Source organism: Scyliorhinus canicula, chromosome 3, assembly GCF_902713615.1.
Source record: "Scyliorhinus canicula chromosome 3, sScyCan1.1, whole genome shotgun sequence".
NCBI classification, from domain to species: domain Eukaryota; kingdom Metazoa; phylum Chordata; class Chondrichthyes; order Carcharhiniformes; family Scyliorhinidae; genus Scyliorhinus; species Scyliorhinus canicula.
In genome coordinates, this window is record NC_052148.1 from 220,078,243 (window position 1) to 220,101,561 (window position 23,319).

The 23,319-nt window shown below is 43.1% G+C and overlaps 1 protein-coding gene across 28 annotated transcripts in view; it reads left to right on the plus strand.

Annotated features, from left to right (window-relative positions):
• ank2b (ankyrin 2b, neuronal) overlaps positions 1 to 23,319 on the plus strand; it is a 1,110,754-nt gene that overhangs the window by 557,725 nt on the left and 529,710 nt on the right. Inside the window, exon 1 of one of the 28 annotated variants that reach the window (XM_038792204.1) lies at positions 1,853 to 2,270. The exons of 26 other annotated variants lie outside the window; for them this stretch is intronic. In XM_038792204.1, coding sequence (XP_038648132.1) covers positions 2,142 to 2,270 — 129 coding nt within the window. In that variant the 5' untranslated portion in view covers positions 1,853 to 2,141. Of the gene's footprint in view, positions 1 to 1,852; positions 2,271 to 23,319 lie in introns of those variants that run through there. One more of the 28 variants, XM_038792215.1, reaches the window with a different exon arrangement.

Consider the following 23,319-nt stretch of genomic DNA (forward strand, 5'->3'; position numbering starts at 1 on the left):
ACCGTCCAGTCCATCATGCAAACCCGCCTCTCATCCATTGACTCCATCTACACCTCTCGCTGCCTTGGGAAAACGGGCAGCACAATCAAAGATCCCTCCCTCCTGGGCTATTCACTCTTCCAACTTCTTCCATCGGGCAGGAGATATGAAAGTCTACACGCAGCCAACAGGTTAAAAAAAACTTCTTTCCCGCTGTTACCAGACTCCTGAATGACCCTCTTATGGGCTGAACTGATCTCTTCGCACATTTTCTGTACTGAGTAGTACTGCACTCCGTATGCCTGTGTCTATTTTTTTTTCTTCTCCTGTATGTAATGAGGGCAGCATGGTAGCACAGTGGGTAGCACTGTTGCTTCACAGCTCCAGGGTCCCAGGTTCGATTCCCCGCTTTGTCACTGTGCGGAATCTGCTCGTTCTCCCTGCGGCTGCGTGGATTTCCTCCGGATGCTCCGGTTTCCTCCAACAAGTCACGAAAGGCTTGCTGTTAGGTAATTTGAACATTCTGACTTCTCCCTCTGTGTACCCGAACAGGTGCAGAATGTGGCAACTAGGGGCTTTTCACAGAAACTTCATTGCAGTTTTAATGTAAGCCTACTTGTGACAATAACGATTATTATTATTTCTCTGAACTGTATGCAGAAAAATACTTTTCATTGTACCTCGGTACACGTGACAACAAAACAATCCAATCCACTCGGGCACTTGACAGATCAGTGGCAGGCCTTCCCCCATCCCTACGTTCAGCCCACCTGTAAGCCCCTGGCCAATCGAAGGCCAGCTGCTCTTCTGTAAGGATGACACCCACCCGGGGCCTCTGATCGAGGAGAGGCCCAGGCATAGGTAAGTGATGGTGGGAAGGCCATCATGGGCACAGGGCCATGAGGTGAGGGGGGGAGATGGAATGGCTGCAAGTTCAGGGCCAGTTTCTCAACCACCTACTATTCCCAAACCCTATCAATGACAGGTTCCTTGATCAGGTACTGAGTGGCCATTGAATGAGGGGAATTCCCCTTCTCAAGTGTTGGGGGTTAAAATAAATCTGCATGAAGTTTATATATTGCTATTTTAATTACATCCTCCAAAGATTAAATTCAAAGAAGCAAGTGTGAGAAATCTGAGCGTGTTGTTTAACCAGCTTTGTGCGATTTCATTGGTATGCCAAAATGTTTGACACTCAAATCCTTGTGGTGAGCACTTGGCGATGTCCTTCTGATGTATTATTGATGGTCTGTGGTTGCTGACTTTATTGAACAAAGCTTAAATGAACTACATACTCTCTAAGTTTAGATACCTTTCAGTTCAGCACTTGTCTTAGATGAATTTTCAGTATTTGCTTATTATTGGAAAGAAATAGCGGGTGCTGGAGGCATCTGTAATTACTCACGTGGCTATCTGGACTATCCAAGTGCCGATGAAAGTAGTATATTACTCAAACAGGTTCTGAAAACATTCAGTGCTTATTTCAAATTTGTGAATACAAAATGACATGTAAGGTTAAAAAGAGAGATAATCAGAAGCAATAGCATTACAAACGTCGGAGCCCTCCATTCCCCCCACACCTGTAGATATAACCATAATTACCGATGGCTGACAAAATTGGAGAAACCCATCTTCATGAAAAGACTGGCTTTAAATCGGAAGAAAAATATGCAGTATTTCAGCAGAGACAGCAGCAGTAGCTGCACCAGTCATTAAAGCAGACTGCACCATTTCTCAACACGTAGTGAGGTGTAGCTTAAGCTGGAAGGATTTTCCCCACCCACTACCCCCTCACTTTTTGTTAATATGAGTCCTGCCTGCTCTAGTCGGGGGACACAGCCAGTCCCAGGGCCCCAGAAGGACATGCTCTGACGTATGTGCACTAGGATATGTTCTTAGCCTGTCTGCTTATTACCTATTGCAGCTCTAAGGAGAGCTGGTCTCAAACTTGCTTCACATTCTTGGGAAGGATTGCATCTGTGGAACTGAAGTGCATTTTGAATTGAGGGCACTGCAAGAATTTTGTTTGAGAGGTGACCTTTCCAGTGAGATTGCAGTTCTTGATTCCTGCCTCCTTTACACTGTCCTTGGAACAAGTCATCCAAATTTGTGGTTGGGGTGATTTGTATTCTTAAACTAGGCTTTGGCGTTTTCCTTCTGGTATGGCTCATGCTGCAGCTCACATTAAAAAAGCCAGGGACTTTGACCATGAAGAGAAGGAGAAGGAAAAGGAAAAAGAGAGGAAGAAGCAATCAAGGAGGAGCAGTGAACGGTTAAGTCGTAAACGCAAGGTATGCCAACTTACCAAAAATATAGTAGCAATGTTTACAGACACCTGCTATACGTGACTCTACTCAGCAATGATTATAGATTCACTGCATTGTGGTGCCTTGCCAGCACTGTCAGAATACCATAAAATTTATCAACATATGCTAAATCAGGGATCTATCAGTTGGCTTTCTATTGTAGGATACCCAACCAGATTTAATTAACTGGATTAAAAGCTGCCTGTTTTTTTCTTGTTTCCCTTGATGCAGACTGCAGCAAAGATGTTTTTTCATGCAGTGGTTGTGCTGTTCCTTCCAGTGCTGTTTATTTGTGTGCGTTTGTGTGTGTGAGAATCCTCCATCACCAGCATGCACAGAAATACTAGCTAGCAATGCCCTTTGCAGCAAACAGAACCTGCAATAAATTGCCCATCTGCTGGTGTTGTGCTGAGAGACTGCCTTCCTGCTTTGCAGTGCACACAAGGTGCTAACATATTTTTTAAAACTGAAATGATTTTTGTCTTTAATATTGTGACATTTAACCTAAATATATTTTACAGAGGCAGGTTTGTTAGCAAAGCTACATTGAACCATCCAGGATTCAGTTAGGAGTGACTGAAGTGGTTTGGTTTAATAGGGCATTGCGAAGGTTTTTCTGCAGTAGGGCTCGAATGCTGTTTTAGGAACACCTAGTTTTATTAATAGGCACGACTGCAATTGGAAATGATTTTTTACCTTTTCGCTGTCTAAAGACTGCAGGATTTGAGATTGTAATAAATTAGCTGTGGTGAAAAATGTAATGAGGTTAGGGGAATATTATAAAATTAACCAGTAACAGACACTGTAACAAGTTGCTTGGATTTATGCAGTACCTATTCTAGTCAAAGAGAATGCTTATTGCTGGGCATTTTAAAACTAAGATAAAAACATTTGATGTCAGGCTGATTAAAAAGATGCCTGATGTTTTTCATATCTAATAATGGCAAAGAAGATTTTAGTGAAAGACATGCATTGCTATTTATTTTATAAAATGGATTCAAATCCAGGCCAAGAAATTTCAGTGCTCAAGATAATGCTTCATTTAATTTGCAAAATTTTGACTGGTTCAGTTTGATCAACAAGTTTTATATACCGGTATGTACAGATTTTGCAACTTGGAGCTTACAAGAAGCTAGGAATCATTTTGGTGCATCCAATGGTTCCTTCTAGTACTTAGGTTCTCAAATAGCGCCACTGCCTGTAAAGCACTCAGTGCCCACTAGTAAGGAGATTAATTTTCAAAGAGATGCTGCCTACAACTGTGGGTAATTCCATGTTGGTGAATACTGTAGGCATCTTCTTGAATTAAAGTAAGTTATGCATTCTATCACTGTGCAAATATAACTATTTTCATTCTTATCCTAACAAGCCCACAAATGGAAAAGAAAAGTTCAGTTTTATTGAGTGTTCAGTTTTATCAAGTGTATTAATGTAGGTACATGTGTAAAAGAACCCACAAGAGTATGGCCTTAAACAGTTTAATTGCTGTTTCAGTTCTGGCAGTTGCATTAGGTGACATATGATCTTAGCATCGTACTTTGGTCTCATATCTGTATGCTCCGATCATTCTTGCATTCAGACCTCCCTGTTCAGTAAATACTACACAGAAAAACTGTACTTTCAGAACCCACTTTAATGGGTAAGCTTTTCTTGTTTTGATTCCTAGAGGGGGATTTGGTGCTGGATGCCTATTTAAACTGTCTCTTGAAATTTTGGCTAGTGGGTCAGTGGATTACTGCCACCATGCAGAAGAGGCATGGCTAAGGGAGATCCAAGAAAATGTTATCAAGAAAATGTTGCTTTTTTAAGCCATTCAGAGGCCTCCAGAGAGCCACTTTTGGACCTGTTTAAAAACATTTCAAATTTTATGAAGGAAAGTCAAACTTGATTGCATTCCCAAAACAGTTGCTGTGCCTTCCATTCAGCTCCTGATGATTTATTTCTGCTTTTGTTTTTGGGGCACTTCATTTGTGATGAAAATGACCGTGAATCAAAGCAATAAATTTAATTCAGCAAAATTTGAGCAGTGCTGATTTACTTGAAAAAAATGAAATTGCAATCATTTCAAATCACCTGACCCTATCAAAAAGACCTGGCATTGCAAGTGAATAGAATGGTTTCACATTCACTGCACTTTTACTAGGCATGAATAATAACTCCATCAAAGCAGATGTTAGTACCCAGGAAGGATTACAATCTGGTATTTTTAATCAATTGTTTTGGAATAGTTCTTCAGTATTGTGGTTCACTTGAGCATGCACATGTGTGGTTGGTGGGTATATCCTGGAGATAAATAAATGGAAATAAGTCCATATTGATACATTGTTTGTGAAAGAGATGAGCCATTGATCCTCATCTTATCCCATGCTTGTTGTTAAAGGCTCATTGAAATATTTGCCCATAGTGTCCTAGAATTAGGTGTTTGAATGTGTTGGTGTACTTTTGCCCTCCATTTAGTGATTGGCAGTACTTGAATGTTTTAACATCTATCAAACAATGATAATAGGTCTGAGTCCTACAATCTGTAATGGTTGCATTTGTCTCAATCCATAGCACTGTAAGAATAGGCGACTGACCACAAGCCCATTATGGTATAGTACAGGCTCTTTCCTGTTTGACGTCCAGATCTAAATGTTGGTTTTACCTTGTAGTATCCTAAGAAAAGAAACATTTCTTCACCCATAATTTGGGGTCCTGAAACTTTTTATTGCTGTAGTAGTTACTGTACATGAAGCAAAATATTGCTGGAATTTCTTCATGTTATAACAGAAGGAGACTAATCTTAGGACTGGAAAGCAAGGTGGTTGCAATGTGTTCCACAGTTTCGTACTCACCTCAGTATATCGAAGATATTAAAAACTATAGGAATCATCAAAGGTTGCCACTTCATCTTTCTGAAGATATTGGAGAGAGGTTGTTGCTGCTGGAGAGTTGATGAAAGATCACGGAATTAAAACATTAACTCTGTTTCTTTTTCCATAGAAGGTACTTGACCTGCTGAGTACATCTATCTCAGATTTACAGCATCTGATGTATTTTTCTTTCTACCAATTCTTTATTATTGTGGCTGTTCATTTTGGGCTTTCAGTCACCAATCGCGTTGCAATCTCTTCAATGTCATGTAGATTTGTGTGTTTTTAAAATCACACCACATAATTCTTGAATTCCATGCTTCACCTTGTATTGCATTTAAATTTGCTGATTGCAATATAAATTGCAATCTGTCTATTGTCATATTATGTACAGTCTGTTTTAGTTGGTCAAAATCACAACATGGTCAGAATCACAATGGAAGATTTTTAAGTTATGCGTTGAGTTGTAATGTCCTTGTAAATCTTTCACAACATGGCAATGTTGCTTAGATAAGTTGCTTAGATAATGTTACATATATATGTAAGTAACTTCCCACTTGTACTTACTACAAACAACTTTTAGTTCATTGAATGGTTTGTACCTCCAATGAGGGTTGGGATTCTAGTTCTAATGACATGTTATAGGGGAAATGCTTTTTGTCTGCCACAACTGAAGATCAAGGAGAGTACTTTTACAAACATAAAGGAATAGCCATGCTTGACTTGGTTATACAAATGCTGTTCGCTTTTTATTAGATAGTTCAAGAGTTCCATTGGTAAAGGGTTTATTTTTAACAGCCAATGCACAGACTCGTATCTCCATTAGTTAGATGCCTCAAGGTACTTTGTGGAGGCACCGCGGTACTGGTGGTTTTGCAAAGTAAGCTATGGGAGGTCAGGACTTTGAAGTAAAATACAGCTGAAAGGAATTGTCTCTTGGTTTGCAAAATTATTGGCAAATAAATAGGGAGCAGATGGTGCAAATATAAATCTTCCCCATTTATATTAATCACAAGACTGCATTTATTACTTAAAGGATTGCCTGGAATTATTTGAAAATTAGTTTCGCTTAAAATTTTTAATCATCTTCCACCAGTGGTTCCGTGGTGTCACAAGTGGGAGAAAATATTTGTTGACCATAGGTTAAGTAATGTCAATGCAGTAGATATCAGCCTTATGGATATTTTTCTCAGTGTCAAGTTTTGCAGGAAAGGTGCAATGCAAAATATTTGTAAGCTCCCCAAAAACATTTTGTTATCATTGAAAACAAATCTCTACATGCTTATAAAGTTCCGATATCTGAACAATGAAACAGAAATAAAATAAATCTTGATAACCATATTAGTACATGACTAGGATTCTTCGATCCTTTTAAATGGAAACAAAGCTTTCCTTGGATTTGGTGCTTTCCTTAAATTGGAAATAATTATATGTGAGGACTATCACATCTAATTCTGTTTATAAGCAGAAAAGGTGTTGTTCAAGTAATATATTTCTTTCAGGGTAGAAAATTGAAGAATAATTATTTTTAGAAAATAGTTACTTTTTTTCAATTATAGTGACATGATTAGATATTACGGTCTGAATTTTGTTGGCAGAGCCTGGGTGGTGGTGGTGGGGGGGGGGGGGGGGGGGGTGAAGGAGGAGAAGGTTGGTGGTGGGTTTTGCCAGGTAGTGGTGGATGTTTGAGGAGGGGAATGAGGGCTGTTTGTATTTTGCACGTCTATAATTCATGGAGGTAGCTGTACATGATCAGGGGATGGGTAGAGGGGCATGCAAGTTGCCATGGGGGATATGGAGGCCCAATGTGGATTGGATGGGTATAGGAGGTGGCATGGATGGAGTATGCGGAATGTGCCGGGTTGAGGAGTGATGGCTAGAGGGTTGTTTTCTGTTCTGTTGTTTTTACTGTAACTGGGATAAAGTCCCGGAGCACCAAGTTGTGCCTTCTAATTAGCCCACCTCCGCACACGGCAGCCTTCGTAGCTGCTTACGAATTCTTCCTGCGAGTGAAAATTCGGCTCCATTCGAGACTTGTACATGGCTGCAGTAGCTACCCAGTACTATCATGGCACCCACTGACTATGTTACAAGTATCCTTTAAAAAAAACTTACCTTTACACAATATCTGTTTCAGTGCAAGGCTAAGTAATGGCTTCAAATGACACCATTTACAGGGACTTAGCACCTTGAAACTTGTAAACACAGTGCTTAATAAAAGCTCAAGTATTTATTTATGCAGAATATGCAAACCTAACTGGATGCCCATGAATTGTGATTCGTATATTTCTTTCATGCACTTTAAACTTTTGAAGCACCTTAGTCCTGAACTTGGTTGGTGAGCTTCTGTTTAGCTAATTAATCTCACGTTGTTCCCCATGTACCCCCATAAAGTATAATGTGAGCTTGGCCTGAATAGTTGGGGTTCACAATGGTGAGTAGCCATTATTTCTGCATTCTGGCTTCACCACTGCAGCTTGAGATCTATTCTGAAAGCGTCGTGGAAGCAGCTTGAGAACTGTAAAATTTATCATCAGTTTCAGCGCACAACTTGTGGGCATGGATTGTGAGGGACAAAACCAACACAATAAAACCCAGGTATCCCTGGTAATAGGATGCAACTTCAACATAAAATTACTGCCATAGTCATACAGATACAACGGAGTCTTTGCTCAACAAAAAGGTCAAACTGGTAAGTTTTATTTTTTAAAGTAATTTTAGAGTACCCAATTTTTCCAAATAAGGGGCAATTTAGCGAGGCCAATCCACCTAACCTGCACATCTTTGGGTTGTGGGGTTGAAACCCATGCAAACACAGGGGGAATGTGCAAACTCCTCACAGACAGTGACCCAGGACTGGGTTCAAACCCAGGTCCTCAGCACCATAGGTAGCAGTGCTTGCCACTGTGCCACCCACATGGTAAGTTTTAAATGCACCTTTGAACTCCTGTGGTTTGGGGGTGTACTGTTAGATTTTGTAAAATGCAAATCAGTATTTGGTTGGAACATGACTAATATGGTTGGCTGCAGCCTCGGTTGGATCTGCTGCAAACAGAGCATCTGTGCTTTAAACTACTTTCAAGTATAATCACTTGCTTAATACATTCTTTTACTCAGTAATCTACAGCTGATGTCAATTTTAGCGCACTGACTGGTGATTCTGTGTAGCTTAATTGATGCAGAAGTTAGAGATTAAGCATGGCAAAAAATTTGTGACTACAGACATTTACTTGACAATCCATTTTAAAATAATTTTATGATCTGCAATCACTGTACTAGTTTTTGAAAAATTCTGTAACCTTGATCCATATTTAGAAGTGTGACCTATGTTGTTCAGTGTGACAGTTATTTATTTTGCTTCTTCTCCAGAGCATATGGAACCCTTTTAATTTAATCTGCCTTCCATCCCACAGTTATTGTTTTCACTGAGAAGGCAAGCTGTTTTCAAGCCTTCACAGCCAATGCACTGTTCTGAAGTGCTTTGGAAGTTCAATGATTCACACTCCACATGCGGGGAAATACCTGAACCCAGTTATCGTTTTTCGATGACGAACAATGATATGATGGACTCATTCCAAGATACCACCATTTTGTAAAAAGCCACATTTGTTCATAATTTCTGCTGTGAAGAGGTCGAACAATTATACCAAGTCCTAATGATTAGAAATATAACTTCAAAGTGGTTTGCTTCCTATCCGAATGGTTTGACATGATAATACAAATAGTGGTTTAAGAGGTGTGTCTTGATAGTAGTAGTTTGCATAATCCTGACCCTATGCAGCTTTCACTGTAGAATGGTTAATTCCTACTCTGATGAAAATGAAGATAAGAGATACATTTTCTCCTTTAGGGCTCCCAACAGAGTGCTTCACATTCCTGGCATATTGAATCTGCACTGGCAGGACTTAAGATGAACATTTAGCCTAAATGCGGCAGGGCCTATATCGGGCAATCTTTGTGCTTTGATACTGTGGGCTGAATTTTCCTGGATGGGATGCGATTCCAACAGCACCCTCAATTCCATGTCAGGAGCCTGGAAATCACCCGAGCGGGATTTTGGACATGATCTTCCTGGAGGTGGCTAATTATGAAGCTGCCTCTGGGAGCATTAGGGCAGCAGTTGGTTCCAGTATGGAGAAGGCCGTCAGTACCCTTGCAGAGTGAGGAGAGCCAGTGGTATCATGGATAGAGGCCTTCAGTAAGGTTGCAGCAACAGTCAGTGCAGCAAGAAATTCAGTAGTGGAGACATCAGTCTCCATGAAGGGACTGCAATGGCATGCCCGCTACTTTGGGTGACCTGACCACGTGATTTGTTGCCAGCAACATAAAAGAAGGCCTCACGTGGTTTGCTCAGGCTTCCCTCTGTGAAGCTGTCCCTGCTCTATTTGAGGCTCCTTACACCGCGTGGGGCCTGTGTGCCACCAAAATATTTGAGATCTTGTTGCACAGTTGGGGAAAATTGCCCATTCAGTCCCCTGAATGGCCACTAAGTACCCTGATGGGCCACTCGGCTCTGCCTGGATCCTGGGGTACAATTGTATGGTCTTCTGGCTGGTTTGCATGTGGAGGGGCCCATAAAACTTCCTGAATGGATTTCTCACTGCCCTCCTGACCATCTCTGTCTGCAATTTTACTTGGGCAGACAAGGCTGAGGGTGGCCAATCAACCATTACCCAAATTGAGGCCCTTAAGGGGAAAATTATTGGCCATTTCAGGGCAACTTTCCACTCGGCCTCATTTTTGAGGCTGACAGGGTAGATTTGGGGGAAGTGGGAAAGCCCACAGGTCCACCTGCTCAGGCCTCAGACAGGAATGTGGGGCACCTCTCTCAAGGGCTCCCTTTCTACATTGGACCCCCCCTCCCCCCAGGTCTCTCCACCATGGGTGGTACATTTCTCCCTGCCCCCCCCCCCCCACCCCGCTTCCTTTAGGCCTCTCCATCAAGATCCCCACACAAATCCTCCCCGCCCTGCATGCTTCATCCCCTCTTCCTGCCGTGGGACCCGCAGCACTTGCATGTTTGGAGGTGGACACAGAGGCTGCCAAGTACTGAGGTAATCGAATCCCTACAGCGCAGAATCAGGCCATTCCACCCATTAAGTGTGCACAGAGCCTCTGAAAGAGCACCCCACCTAGTCCCACACTTTTACCCTATCTCCGTAACCCCACCTAACAGTTTGGACACTTGAGGGGCAATTTAGCATGGGTCTATCCACTAACCTGTACATCTTTGGACTGTGGGGAAAAAACTGGAGCAACCGGAGGAAACTCACGCAGACACTGGGAGAACGTGCAAACTCCTCACAATCACCCGAGGCTGGAATTGAGCCTGGGTTCGTAGAACTGTGAAGCAGCAGTGCTAACCACTGTACCACCATGAGGCTAGTTAAGAGGTCCGCCTCAATTCTCTGGCACTTTGGCCCGCTTGTATATTAAACCCTTCGAATTGAAATTGCAAGCACCAATTTTCTTTCATCTCCCGAGACTCAGGCAGGCTGTTTTTCCAGAATTTAAAGGGCTGTCCATTTTCATAACTTGACAGCTTTGCAGTTACACAGGCATTATTCACCTCTTTTGAACATTTATGACTACTATTACTTTTGTAAGTCACGCACTACAGGATTTAAGTTCTCCCTCCAGCAAAAATGGGATCTGTTTCGACTCAGCATTGAATTCAAATGTCCCTGTTGGGTTCAGATTTCACTCCCATGTGCGAGTCACATCCTGCCCCATTTCCCTACAGTGAAAATAGGGTCTGCCAGAAATGGGGACAGGACATCCTGATCCAGGATCTCAGTGCCATTTTGGCTAAACCATGGAGTACTCAAGATTCTGTGAAAATGTTGGCTCGGGCAGGATTTCCCAAACTTTCCTGCCCGCGGGATCATATGGTCCATCCGAAGACAACCCCCTCCATGGGTTCCCTGGTGGCAGGATACCTGGGTCATGCAAATTGCCATTGACTTCCGCAGGACCACAAGATCCCACTGGCAGCCAATGCTGGCCACCTCCGCCATAGGAAAACCCGTTGGGGTGGAGGGGTGTGGAGGGGGTGGGGGGTATATCTCTCTCTCTCTCTTCTCCCCCCCCCCCCCCCCCCGGGGACACCTACCATCACAGGGCTGGAAAAATTCAGCCCACAGCCTTTGCTTCAAACCTCAGTGGACCATTAATATTCTGTGAAAAAAATTGATATGTGCGCCAGTGGTACATGGAAAAGAAGAAAAGCCTCCAATGGCAGTAAACTTGGTCAGGGTGAAAAACAGTCAGCAAACCGAAACAAATCAGTTTGCTTCCAGGCAAATAATGTTAAAATTCTCCCCTTCCTCTCTTGTTTTCTGAAGCACACCCATTCTGTGTTTGAAATCGAAACTCGTTGTATACTCTTGCTGTGTCTCATTTTTCTCATGCCCTCAAAATGAAATTGGTTACTGCACTATCTCCTCCCTCCTAAGAAAAGTGTTACTTAACAACTACTTCTTAATCTATGTGACCTTCTGTCCTGCCCTTTCTTCAGTTAGATTTATGCACTATGGTCCAATTCTGTACCCTATTTCTCATTAATAGATCGTACTGCTGTATTTTGTCTAATGAAAGCTGAATAATAGAGTGGCATGTTAATTTCTAAATAGGCCATTTCAATTGACAGACTGTTATTATTGGGGCTGCTTCCCAATTCTCTTTATTCATGCTTTTATAGAAATCAGTTTCCATGCCCAGCCCGTACTTCCTATGAGCTTAACCTAGGATAGCGTGTTGAAACTCATCTTCAAATAGAAGTAACATCATCAGAAGCAAAAACAAATCAAATGATCTTTCTAAAGAGGCACCACATTATTTATTATTATTCAAATGACCTCTTGAGTTTCAAAACAGACTCCCTGGCCTTTCACAATGCAGAAACAATAGCTTCCCCAAAGGAATCATTAATTAAAGTCTATTTTTAAAACCCTGGTTGAAAGCCCAGATGGAGATTTTAGTAAGAAATATAAAACATATAATCAAACTATCCCCTTTTAGATCGCCTTGTTCTGCTCACCGTTTCTGGCCAAATAATCTGCTCTACTCATTGGCCCATGCTGTTCCTGAGAACCTAACTGCTCCCATTTCACTTTCCTTTACTGACTGTGCAGCATGGTTTAGGGATTGCTATGTTGGCCATGGCCCTGTTGGTAAGATTTCTAGATTGTTGGTTCTATTCAGGATTTGAGCACAACAATCTAGGCCAGTACATGAATTTCATAAAAAAGCTTAACGTATGAACAAATAAAAATAACAGCAATAAATTGATCATTAAGGAATGAGTAATAAATTAAGACGACCATTTGAGTGTGAACGGGTGAGAGTGTGTGTGTCCACCTCACTCCCTGTCTCCGGTTGCTCACTCACTCACCCTCACCCACTGTGAGAGTGCATATTGACATGTGGTGGCAAGGGTGAACCCTGAGATTGGGAGTAAGGTGGACATATATTCTGTCCTCCCTCTCGCACTCCTCTTTCACATACGCATGCACTCACCCTGTCTCACACACATGCTGCTCACTCTCTCTCACAAACATACACACCGTGCACGGATACACACACACACTTGCATGCATGTACACACACTCCCACCTATCCTCACTCACTCACTTACTCACGAAACCGGCATGGGGATGAGGTAGTGAAGATGAATCAAATCTGGAGTGAGAACTGAAGCCTGGCGGTCCTTAAACATGGGTGCCAACTGAGGGGAGGATCGACAGCCGGGAGAATGTGGGTGCCCACTGCAGCCGGGCCAGAGCAGCGGCAATCATGGCAAAGTGGCTGCAGCCGGGCCAGAGCACCGGCAATCATGGGAAAGCGGTTGCAGCTGGGCCAGAGCACCGGCTGCCCGGGGAAATGCGGTTGCAGCTGGGCCAGAGCACCAGCAGCACTGGGAAAGCAGCTGCAGCCGGGCAGAGCTCCGGCAGTCATGGGAAAGCGGCTGCAACCGGACCAGAGCACCAACAGTCCCGGGTAAGTGACTGCAGCCGGGGCAGAGCACCGGCAGTCATGGGAAAGCGGTTGCATCCGGGCCAGAGCACCAACAGTCCCGGGAAAGCGGCTGCAGCCGGGGCAGAGCACTGGCAGGCACGGGAAAGCATAGTGAACGTGTGCTCCAGAGTGTCTCTCACCATATTTGTTTAAAAATAAATTTAGAGTACCCAATTCATTTTTTCCAATTAAGGGGCAATTTAGCGTGGCCAATCCACCTACCCTGCACATCTTTGGGTTGTGGGGAGAAACCCACGCAAACACGGGGTGAATGTGCAAACTCCACATGGACAGTGACCCAGACTTGCTATCTTCAAATACTTGCAGTTGCTGGTGTTTGCTGCTCCTCCAATCACAGCCAGTTTCTCTGCAATGTTTGATGCGGACAGGCACACTATGAGCCTGTTATCGGCAAACACGGAAGAAAAACAGGCTGTTGTTTGAGCAGTAGGCCGCTGAAGAAAGCTTCAAACTCGGAGTTATCTAATAGGCATTTTCGACAATAGTTCTGGGAATCTGCTCCAGGCAGACACGCCAGTTAAGTACTGAGGGAGTGCTGCACTGTCAAAAGTGCCATCTCTCTAATGGGAAAATGAACCAATACCCTGCATAACCTCCCAGATGGACATAAGATTCCAGAGCACTATTTCAAAGAAGAGCAGGGGTGTTATCCCTGGTGTCCTGGCTAATATTTATCCCTCAATCAATGTCACAAAAATCAGATTAGCTGGTTATTATCACATTGCTGATTGTAGGAGCTTGCTGTACATCAATTAGCGGCAGCATTTCCTGCATTACAATAGTGACAATACTTCAAAAGAACTGCATTGGCTGTAAAGCACTTTGAAACGTCCGGTGATCATGAAAGCTGCCGGTGGTCATGAAAGCTGCTATATAAATGCAAGTCTTTGCTAATACAATGAATGCCCATGGTCCAACCCTCAGTGTGCAGTAGGAACACAAACAAAACATAGAGCCTTCCTTCATTTGAAATATCAGGTTTGAAAATGCCACTTTATTGGGTATTTAAAAAAAAAATTCTGATGTCTTGTGCATCCCAGAACCAGCCATTGTAAAATTGATAGGCAACTCATCGAAATAAAAAAATAAATTTGCATTGCTTTGTGCTTGGATTTTCCCCTCAAGTAAATAGTGCAGCAGCTTGTTTGACTGAGGTAACAGATGCGACTGTCGCAGATATTCTAATTCACTGTCTGTCTTAAACTCATTTGTATTCCATTAGAAGACTCCACTGCTGTGGAGTCTGACACTCGTTAATCAGGTTTTGGTGGGTAATGGAAGTCCAGCCATAGTCTCTTTGGGAGCATGCTGTGAGTGTGGGAAGGATTGTAGATATTGTGCATACAGTCCCTTTGTTTAATAAAAAGAGTTACAGCATGGGCAATCTGCTGTACCATCTAAGGTGCTTTTACTTTTATGCTTGCTATGGGATCTTATTTTGGGAATGTGTCTTCTGTGGGCAGCTGTCTCGAGAATTGGTAGCTGATCACTGCTGTGTCAAGTTAAATTAAACGTAAAAAATGCATGCACTGGATATCCATGTTTATTTCATAGATGCGAGTTCTCTTAATCAAACAGAACATTCTTAAACCCACATTTCTCTTGCCACTCACAATACTAATTGCCTTATCCTGAGAGAACAACAACTTAATGTAATAAAATATCCCAAGGCACTTTGCAGAGGCATTCTAAAACAAGACAACGTTGAGTCGTATAAGAAGAAAGAAAACCAAAATATTGGGCATTAGAATTAGTGGCTTAAAGGAGGAAAACAAGGCAGAGAGAGGCAAACAGAGATTTAGGGAGGTAATTCCAGAGCTGAGGGCCCAGGCAACTGAAGGCACAGTCTCGAATGGTGGAGCGATTAAATTCGGGATTTGTAAAGAGGCCAGAATTAAAGGAGCACAGCAATCTTGGTGGATTGCAGGGCTGGCGGAGGTTAAAGAGACAGAAAGGGGGCAGGCTACAGAGAAATTTAAAAACAAAGATGAAAATGTTAAAATCGAGATGTTGCTTAATCGGGAGCCAGTGTGGGTCAGTGAGCAGCGGAGTGATGGGTAAACTGACAGAAAGCTGCCTCTGGCCTTGTTCGCGTAGCGAAAATTGCACTGGAAGATTAATACAATGGAAGAAAATTGTTATGTTTGGGAAAAAAAGGTGCATGGCCTTAATGTATTTGAACAATAATGGGTCATAACTTCTGAGCTCACCAACGTCGGATTTGGGGTGGGGGGATGCGACCATCAATTCACACGAGACGATGCGTAGAAGTGAACAGTGGTTTTAATCAGCTAGATCTGTGCCTGCCTGCGACTGCACTGCACTGAGAGCCGCCTACAGGCTGCAGATCTATATACCTTCCCTGAGGGGGCGGAGCCATAGGCGGAGGCCACAAGGGCATCAACATAATACAATACAATGTAATGCAATACAATGGTGAATGGTAGCAGTAATACATTCACCACAGCGGGTACCCCAAAGATGTGCTGGGAATCTTTCTCGGAGGTTCAGAGGAAAGGGGTTGCATAACAGTTGTCCAGAAGTACTCATTTTCCCTGGGCAAGTGCTCTACACTGGGAGCCATCTGAAAATGTGATTTCAATGGCAAACCCCAGATGGTTCTGACTGTGTTACACAAATAAATACCCAGAAAGAGTTAGAAAAAAATATTAAAACTCTTCTAACTTCTGTGTAACTATTGTACAGTCACCCCCCCCCCCCCCCCCCCCCCCTCACTTTCAGGAATTCCTTCAACACCCTGAACTCCCCCAGGAGACTCTTTCTGCTTCCACCCCCAACTCCCACCCTCACCTTGGGTCCTCCTTCTATTCACCTCTCATGCAGCACAAAGAAATTTCACGTGAGTAATTAGGCACGAAGTGGCAATCGATGCTGGTGGTAGAGGTTCTTACAATTTTGCTTTTGATTGCATTTCTTAAAAATTGAGAAACCCATATAAAGGACCAAACTTTGTGGTGAAAGACTTTACAAAGTTGAAGTGAGTGGGAGAGAACAGGTCAACAAGAAACACAGAATAGGTAATGCCACGGATTTAGTATTGAATACCAATGGATTGTGAGGAAGGAAAGGTGAGAGATAGAGAAATAATTTCAGCTATGCATGTTATGAAATTATATAAAATATTTTGAGTATAATTCAGATCTTTGCAATGAAGTTTTATTAGTTTTGTTTTTAATAAATGTAATGGTAATTTTAATCTAACCTGCTCAGCAGGAAACTGATGGGATCAGGCTATAATAGTGTAAAATGGGCATCTGATCTCATCCTGTCGATTTCCTGTCCCCAATGTGACTTATTCACATTATCAGGCTCATCATTGTGTTTTTCTTGTACATTTTATTACAATGTTTTGATTTTACTTCTAAGGTATGGTGTAAGTCAGTAGTAGGCTTGACTTCATTGTTTGTTTAATGACTTCATTGTTTCTCAAATCTGCTAATGATGCTATATTAGGATAGGAATATAATTAGCTGATCCAGATGGCAGTGTTCTCGGTGTCAAATATCACTTGCTCACACTTTGGTATGCTGTGGGTGTCTGGAATATGAATACAATGATCACCACTGATCTGGCAAAAAGACAATGCACTATCTGAATTCTTTTGAAGGGCCTGCGTACTCTTCAGGTCTTATATGGAGTTGTTCCAGGCAGGAGCAGTAAGCCTCGGGTGACCATTTTGCTCAATTGTGACTATTTTCGCACACTGCTGGAGGGCGAGGTTATTAAGGAATCACTCAATCAGACAACTGAGACGGGATAATACATTTCATAGAGTTGTTGATGCAGAATCTGTACTGAAAACATGCCTTGAAGGCTTACTCACCCCCTTCACCTTCACCTTCCCATGGAAGCTCAGAGAAACGGAAAGTGATATCCCATAATTACCCGGCAGAGTAATATTGTTTTATATATTCAATGATGGAAACATGTCAGGCTCCGTTTCCCACTGTGGTCTCACTTACAAATATTTATTATTTAGACCAATGGAGCAAAAAATTGTGCTTGGAATTTCCTTGGGAACTCTTGATCGCTGTTATAACTTTGTCTGAAAATGGGTGGTAATATAAATGCATATTAAATGTGCTTTTTATTGATCTTCCACTGGCGTTGCAGTGGCCAATTAGGATAATTCCTGTCTTACGAGAACATAAGAACACAACAAATAGGAGCGTCAGTAGTTCTATGGCCCTTTGTGCCTATTCCACCATTCAGTAAGATCTTGGCTGATCTTGGGCTTCAACTTCACTTACCCACTCATTCCCCATATCCCTTGATTCCTGAAGAGACTAAAAATCTGTTTATCCCAGCCTTAAATATATTCAATGGGAAAGCATCTACAACCAGCTGGGACAGAGTGGAGTCATTTTCCCTCAGTCAGCAGAAATTCCTGGCTTAAGAGCTCAGTATTACCAACATGCTCAGTTCTGTCCCATTCAGCAATAAGATTTAAAGAGCTGGTTTCACAGTTTTCCCCCAATATATTGTACCCTTTACTAGCCATTCCTCCTTGCAGGCCTCTCTTAGAGAAGGTAGTCTTCTCTCAGTATTTATCCCCAGCACACAGTACTGGTGCACATTATAGTGACCCATGTATTTTAGCCATTGATCTTGTTTTAAAAATAAACAGTTTTACAATAAGATACATAGGGGAAAATGAACACAAAAGGTATATATTAATAAGAATTGTACAGCAGCCTCATGGCTGTGCTAAACCCAAAAATGTCTCTTTGCCTAAGAGTCTTTCTCATCATGGGTGATTCCCCTTGAGTCCTGATTAATCACACAGGCCGTGTGACCGTTAGTTTGCTGTGTTGCTCTTACAAGGGACAATCGCCACAGTCGTTTGTGTGAAATCCTGCCAGTCATTTCTCTTATGAATTTAAAACTTCTCCACTGGTAAAGAAAAGTACATTTTTGTCCATATTTTGTAAAATGAAGACAGATATGACCATTTAGACATTTAAACACATTTTAAGGGTGTAGTCTGGTGTGTAGTCTGGTCATGGTATGAGGCCATTTAACCTCCATCTCCTGGCACTCTGGTTATCACCATCATAGCAGAGGTAAAGGGTTAGGCTATTTAGTCTCTTGATCCCTTTCTTCCATCCAGTGGCTTATTTCGGACCTAACTCCATATGCGCACCGTTGCCCCATACTTTGGTTGACAAACAATTGCAAATCACAGTTTTAACATTATCAATTGATCCGGCATTAATTTCCTTCTTGGGTAAGGTCGTAAAGTGGGCAGCCTGAGCGATCAGCTGTCTCCGGTGCAGGCCAATTGCATGATGAGAATTGTGCCCATTTGATATGAACTGGATCCCAATAGGAATTTTGAAGTACAAATGGATACAGGAGAATCCTCTTGAGTCCCACAGAAAGGAACCAAACACACTCATTTCTGGAGTATCCAGAAATTTAAAATTAATCACTCCACTCATTTTCCTCCCAGCTTTGCCTGCAGGAGTATATAAAAAAAATGTTTTTCTTTCCTTTTCCTTAAATGCTTCCATTTGAGAAACCTGTTTGATAATCAACAATCATCTGATCAGGTAACAGAGTCTGTTTGCTGTTCTGGCGTTGGAAGATAATGCACCACAAGGATAGTGATATTAGAATGGGGGTGGGGTGCTGTGGCTACTGGGCAGTCGTGTGATACAGTCTCCAGGATTGCATCCAATCAGATATGGTAATTTGAGGGATTAGAGTTGTGCGGCATGCAGAAACAGAAGCCAGGCCTATTTCTGGTGTTGGAAACCCACCTCCAATGGGAAGCTGATCAAATTCAAATTTTCACAGGGATGAGCATTTAATTGCTATGCAGATGGCTGGGTTTTACTCCCCATTTAAAATGAATGGAGGCGGACGGGTCAGATGAAGTGGGAGACTGGTTCAGACAAGCCCAGCAGCCATCACTGAGGCTACTTGTTGTCCTGAGGGCGAGAGTTTTGCCAAAGCCTGCCACTGCAAAACATGGAAGTGAGATGGCACGGGAGGTGAGCTGAAAGATCCTCTTCCTGGCGGCTGGAAGGAGGAGACCACCTCTCAACAGGAGATCTTTCTGTTTGGTGATATCTTTCTCTGCCTCCCAATTCCTTCTCCTCGCTTAACCTCCTGTTTTCCTCCTGAAGAGCTAACTGCTTCCCTGGCCTTACTTTCCTCAGGTCCACACCTCTTTGAAGGTCCATATTATGGAGTGTGTGGCAGAGCATCAAAATGATCAAGACCCCCTTGCAGGAGAGTATTGCAGGAAACCACCTGACCAGTATCAGTCTAGACACTGGACCCAGTACCCACTGAACCTTTATTTCTGACGGTACAGCTACGATTTCAAGCTGCAGTATTCCTAGTTCTCAGGTGGCATCCAAACAACCTTTCCCGCTGCTCAAAGCTCAGATAATATCAGGAGGATGACATCCCCCTGAATTGGCAAAGTTCTTAATTCTGACTTCTCCCATGATATGTGATCGGCTGCTGCAACTTTAACTTCAAAAGAGTAAGTGTTAAATCAATGATGAGCCAATACACTTCATAAAATTTCCTGGCCTCCAGAACTCACTTGTGGCCAATTCCTGACTTCAGCTGGTACGAGGTAGGCAGCTGCAAAAACATCAGCCCTCGCCGGGAAAATACAAAATCCTGACAGACTTTTTAGAAGCCCTCAACTCGCCCAATTGACCTCCAAATCTCCAAATACCACACTAGTTGTAGGTCCCTGTTCAACATTGGCAACACTATTGCCTTTAGCGTAGTCACCTTGGTCCAAGACTCTCCCGGTTCAAATGTTAACTCTGGAGTCACTTATCTAGACCTCTCTCTCTTGCTCACATCTAGCTTTGTTTTCCCAGAAGTCCAATTCACTGTCAGTAGAGTCCTTCAGTTAACCAGGTTTTAAAAAAAATGCTTTCATCCAACACACAATATTTCAACCAAATCTTGATTGAGTGCAATGTTCCCTTTAGCCATCTTGTTTTAAACTAAATCCAAACTGATTGAACACAGAACCACACCCAAGAAGCTATTCACACCTATAATTAACTTCTGGTTTATCTTTTTTTCCCTATTGTTCATCTCCCAGGCAGTTTGATCTCACAATCAGTCACTGGAAGGAGAAACCCATTATCCCTGGGGCAGCTGCTCATCAGTAGAAATTGATAGCTGCCTGTTTTTTTCTGCTCAACGGGACAGTGAAAGAGACTGGTAATCCAACCAGACTGTTTTTTAAAGAAAAAAAAATCAATATTTCTTGTCCAGTGGCTATATACTTCATTGATAATTGAAAAGCTGCCAGCATTACATCCACAAAATTAATAATTTAAACAGTGGTTTTCCTGAAGAACTAATTTGCTGAGTCTAATTGATTCAAAGCCCAGTGAAGTCAGTCCAACTTGCTATTTTCTTAAGAGGTGAAGTGATGCTGCGGTTCAGCAGTGGTACGTTTATGGGACAAAGCTATGGCACTTAGGTGTGTCAGCTGTGGCGCAATTGGTAACACTCATACCTGTGAGTTAGAAATGTTGTGTGTTCAAGTCCCACTCCAGGATGTGAAGACAGCAATCAAGCTGACACGATAGTGCAGCAATGAGTGAGAACTGCGTTGTCAGAGATGCTGCCTTTTGGATGCGATGCTCAAACATAGTTCCACCTGCCCCCTAAGGGTGAGTGTAAGAGGAGCAGGAGAGTCATCCCAATGTCCAGGCCATTATTTAATCCCTCGAGCAACATTGCAAACACAGTTATCCGGTCATTACTGTGTTGTTTTTTGTGGGAGCTTGCTACCTGCAAATTGGGTGCCATGTTTCCTATGTTATACCAGTGCTGTACTTAAAGTACTTCAATGGCCAGACATGACTTTGGGACATGCTGTGGTTGTGAAAAGTACAATCTAAATGCAAGCTGTTCTTGGGTTGAACACATTCTGGAACACAATGTGATTCTGTGGATGTAAAACACAGTTACATAGTAAACTTCACTAAATAGAAAATGTTTCTAAACATGAATCTAGCCATGATGAGCTAAATTTACAATCACACAAAGAAGACACAAGTCAAATCTTATGTCAACAAATTCATGAAAATTACTCGTCAAGATTGACAAATGTAGCAAGCCCTGGCATTTACTGGACTTTAATCGCGCACCGAGGACGTGATCTACCAGATTGAGGACCGAGTCCATGTGCGCGCGATTTGCCAGGTGTTTCCAAGCGCTCAAAGTGCCACGAAACACCCCGCTATCGAGTGCCCATCAGAGCAGATCAGGGGCCTCAGCAGGAAGCACGCGGTCGAGGCAGCACTTAGTCCCATTTTCTGCACTGAGGAGCTCCGTTGGCCATTTCTGAAAATAACACTATTTTGATCAAAGCCAAAAACAAGAAATTATTTATGGAACAAATGCCTTCCAAGAAATTGGAAGTCAAAAAGACAAAATTACAGAGTTCCTAGGGGAAGTTGATAGCCTCAGCCCAGACAATTATAGTACAAGTCAAGGCTTTGATACTACTTTTAAAATTGACTGTGGAGCTGACACTGGAGCTTCTGGTACCCTATTAGCAGACAACTTGACTGGCTTCATTCAATGACCCTTCATTCATCAGACAATAAATTACAAGTTCCAGGCAACATAAATCTTTCACTGCAAGGCAGGAATACTGCTTCTCACAACTACAAATGGCTATAGATGAAATGAAATGAAAATTGCTTATTGTCACAAGTAGGCTTCAAATGAAGTTACTGTGAAAAGCCCCTAGTCGCCACATTCCGGCACCTGTTCGGGGAGGCTGTTACGGGAATTGAACCGTGCTGCTGGCCTGCTTTGGTCTGCTTTCAAAGCCAGCGAATTAGCCCTGTGCTAAACAGCCCCTGTACTAATCGTTGATTCTCTCTATATTCTTCACGATCAATGCAAATCCGTAGCCCGGAAAATATACACATGTTATGGGCCAGGGTTTAGAGAACCCCAAAGTGTATCATGGAGTTCACCTGATCCACAACTTTTACTAGATTGTGGTATGGGGAGCACACGGCCCACTCTTGCAGGAGTGGTACAGCAGAAATGGAAAAGTATTTTTTAAAGCAAAATAATGGGCGCGATTCTCCGCACTCACGACGGTGCGGAGAATAGCGTGGCTCGTAAAATTTTACGGCCACGCTGTTCCGACGCCCTCCCACTATTCCCCCCCCCCCACACCCGACTCCCGATACGAATCGCTGCTGCCGTTTTTTTACGGCCAGCAGCGATTCTCAGCTGATCGATGGGCCGAGTTCCCAGCCCTTTACGGCTGTTTTTACGAACGGCAAACACACCTGGTCTGGCCGTTCGTAAAAATGGCCGTAAACTCTCGATTTTTAAAACCATGGCACTGATTGGCACGGCAGTACCACGGCCGTGCCAAGGGTGCCATGGGCCCGCGATCGGTGGGCACCGATCGCGGGCAGCGGGCCCGATGCCCGCGCACTCTTTGTCCCTCCGCCGCCCCGCTGTATCACTTCGCGGGGCGGCTGAGGGGCATCCTGGCCCGCGCATGCGCGGGTTTCGCGCAAATACGCGATGACGTCATCCGCGCATGCGCGGGTTGGAGTCTTCCAATCCGCGCATGCGCGGCTGACGTCATATGACGCGTCAGCCGGCGCTAACTCTGGCAAGCGGGCTTAACGAAATTCGTTAAGCCCGCGATGCCGGAGTTTACGGCGTCGGCATGCTAGCCCCGACCGGGGACCAGAATCGGTTCCCGGTCGGGAAGGGGGGGGGGGGGCTGGCGTCAAACCCGCCCGGATTTGACGCCAGCCTTACGATTTCTCCCCATATGGGAGAATCGCGCCCAATGTTTATTCTATGAACTCAAGTTAACCTTTTTAAAACATACAGTGCACAGCTCAGCAACCATCAATTCAAATATAACCCCCAAAGAATACAACACTAAGTAATCCTTAATAACTTCCCAAATGACATCCAGAAGACAAAAGAAACACATTTTAACAGAAGCACATCAGGTTTACATTCACTGCTGAAAACATTTATAATTCTGAATTCACCAAATGATCAAGAGATCGTCTTTTCATGGCAGAGAGATCAACAGTACACCTGCTTTGTCTGGTTTCAGCTACAACACTGAAAACGAAACCAAA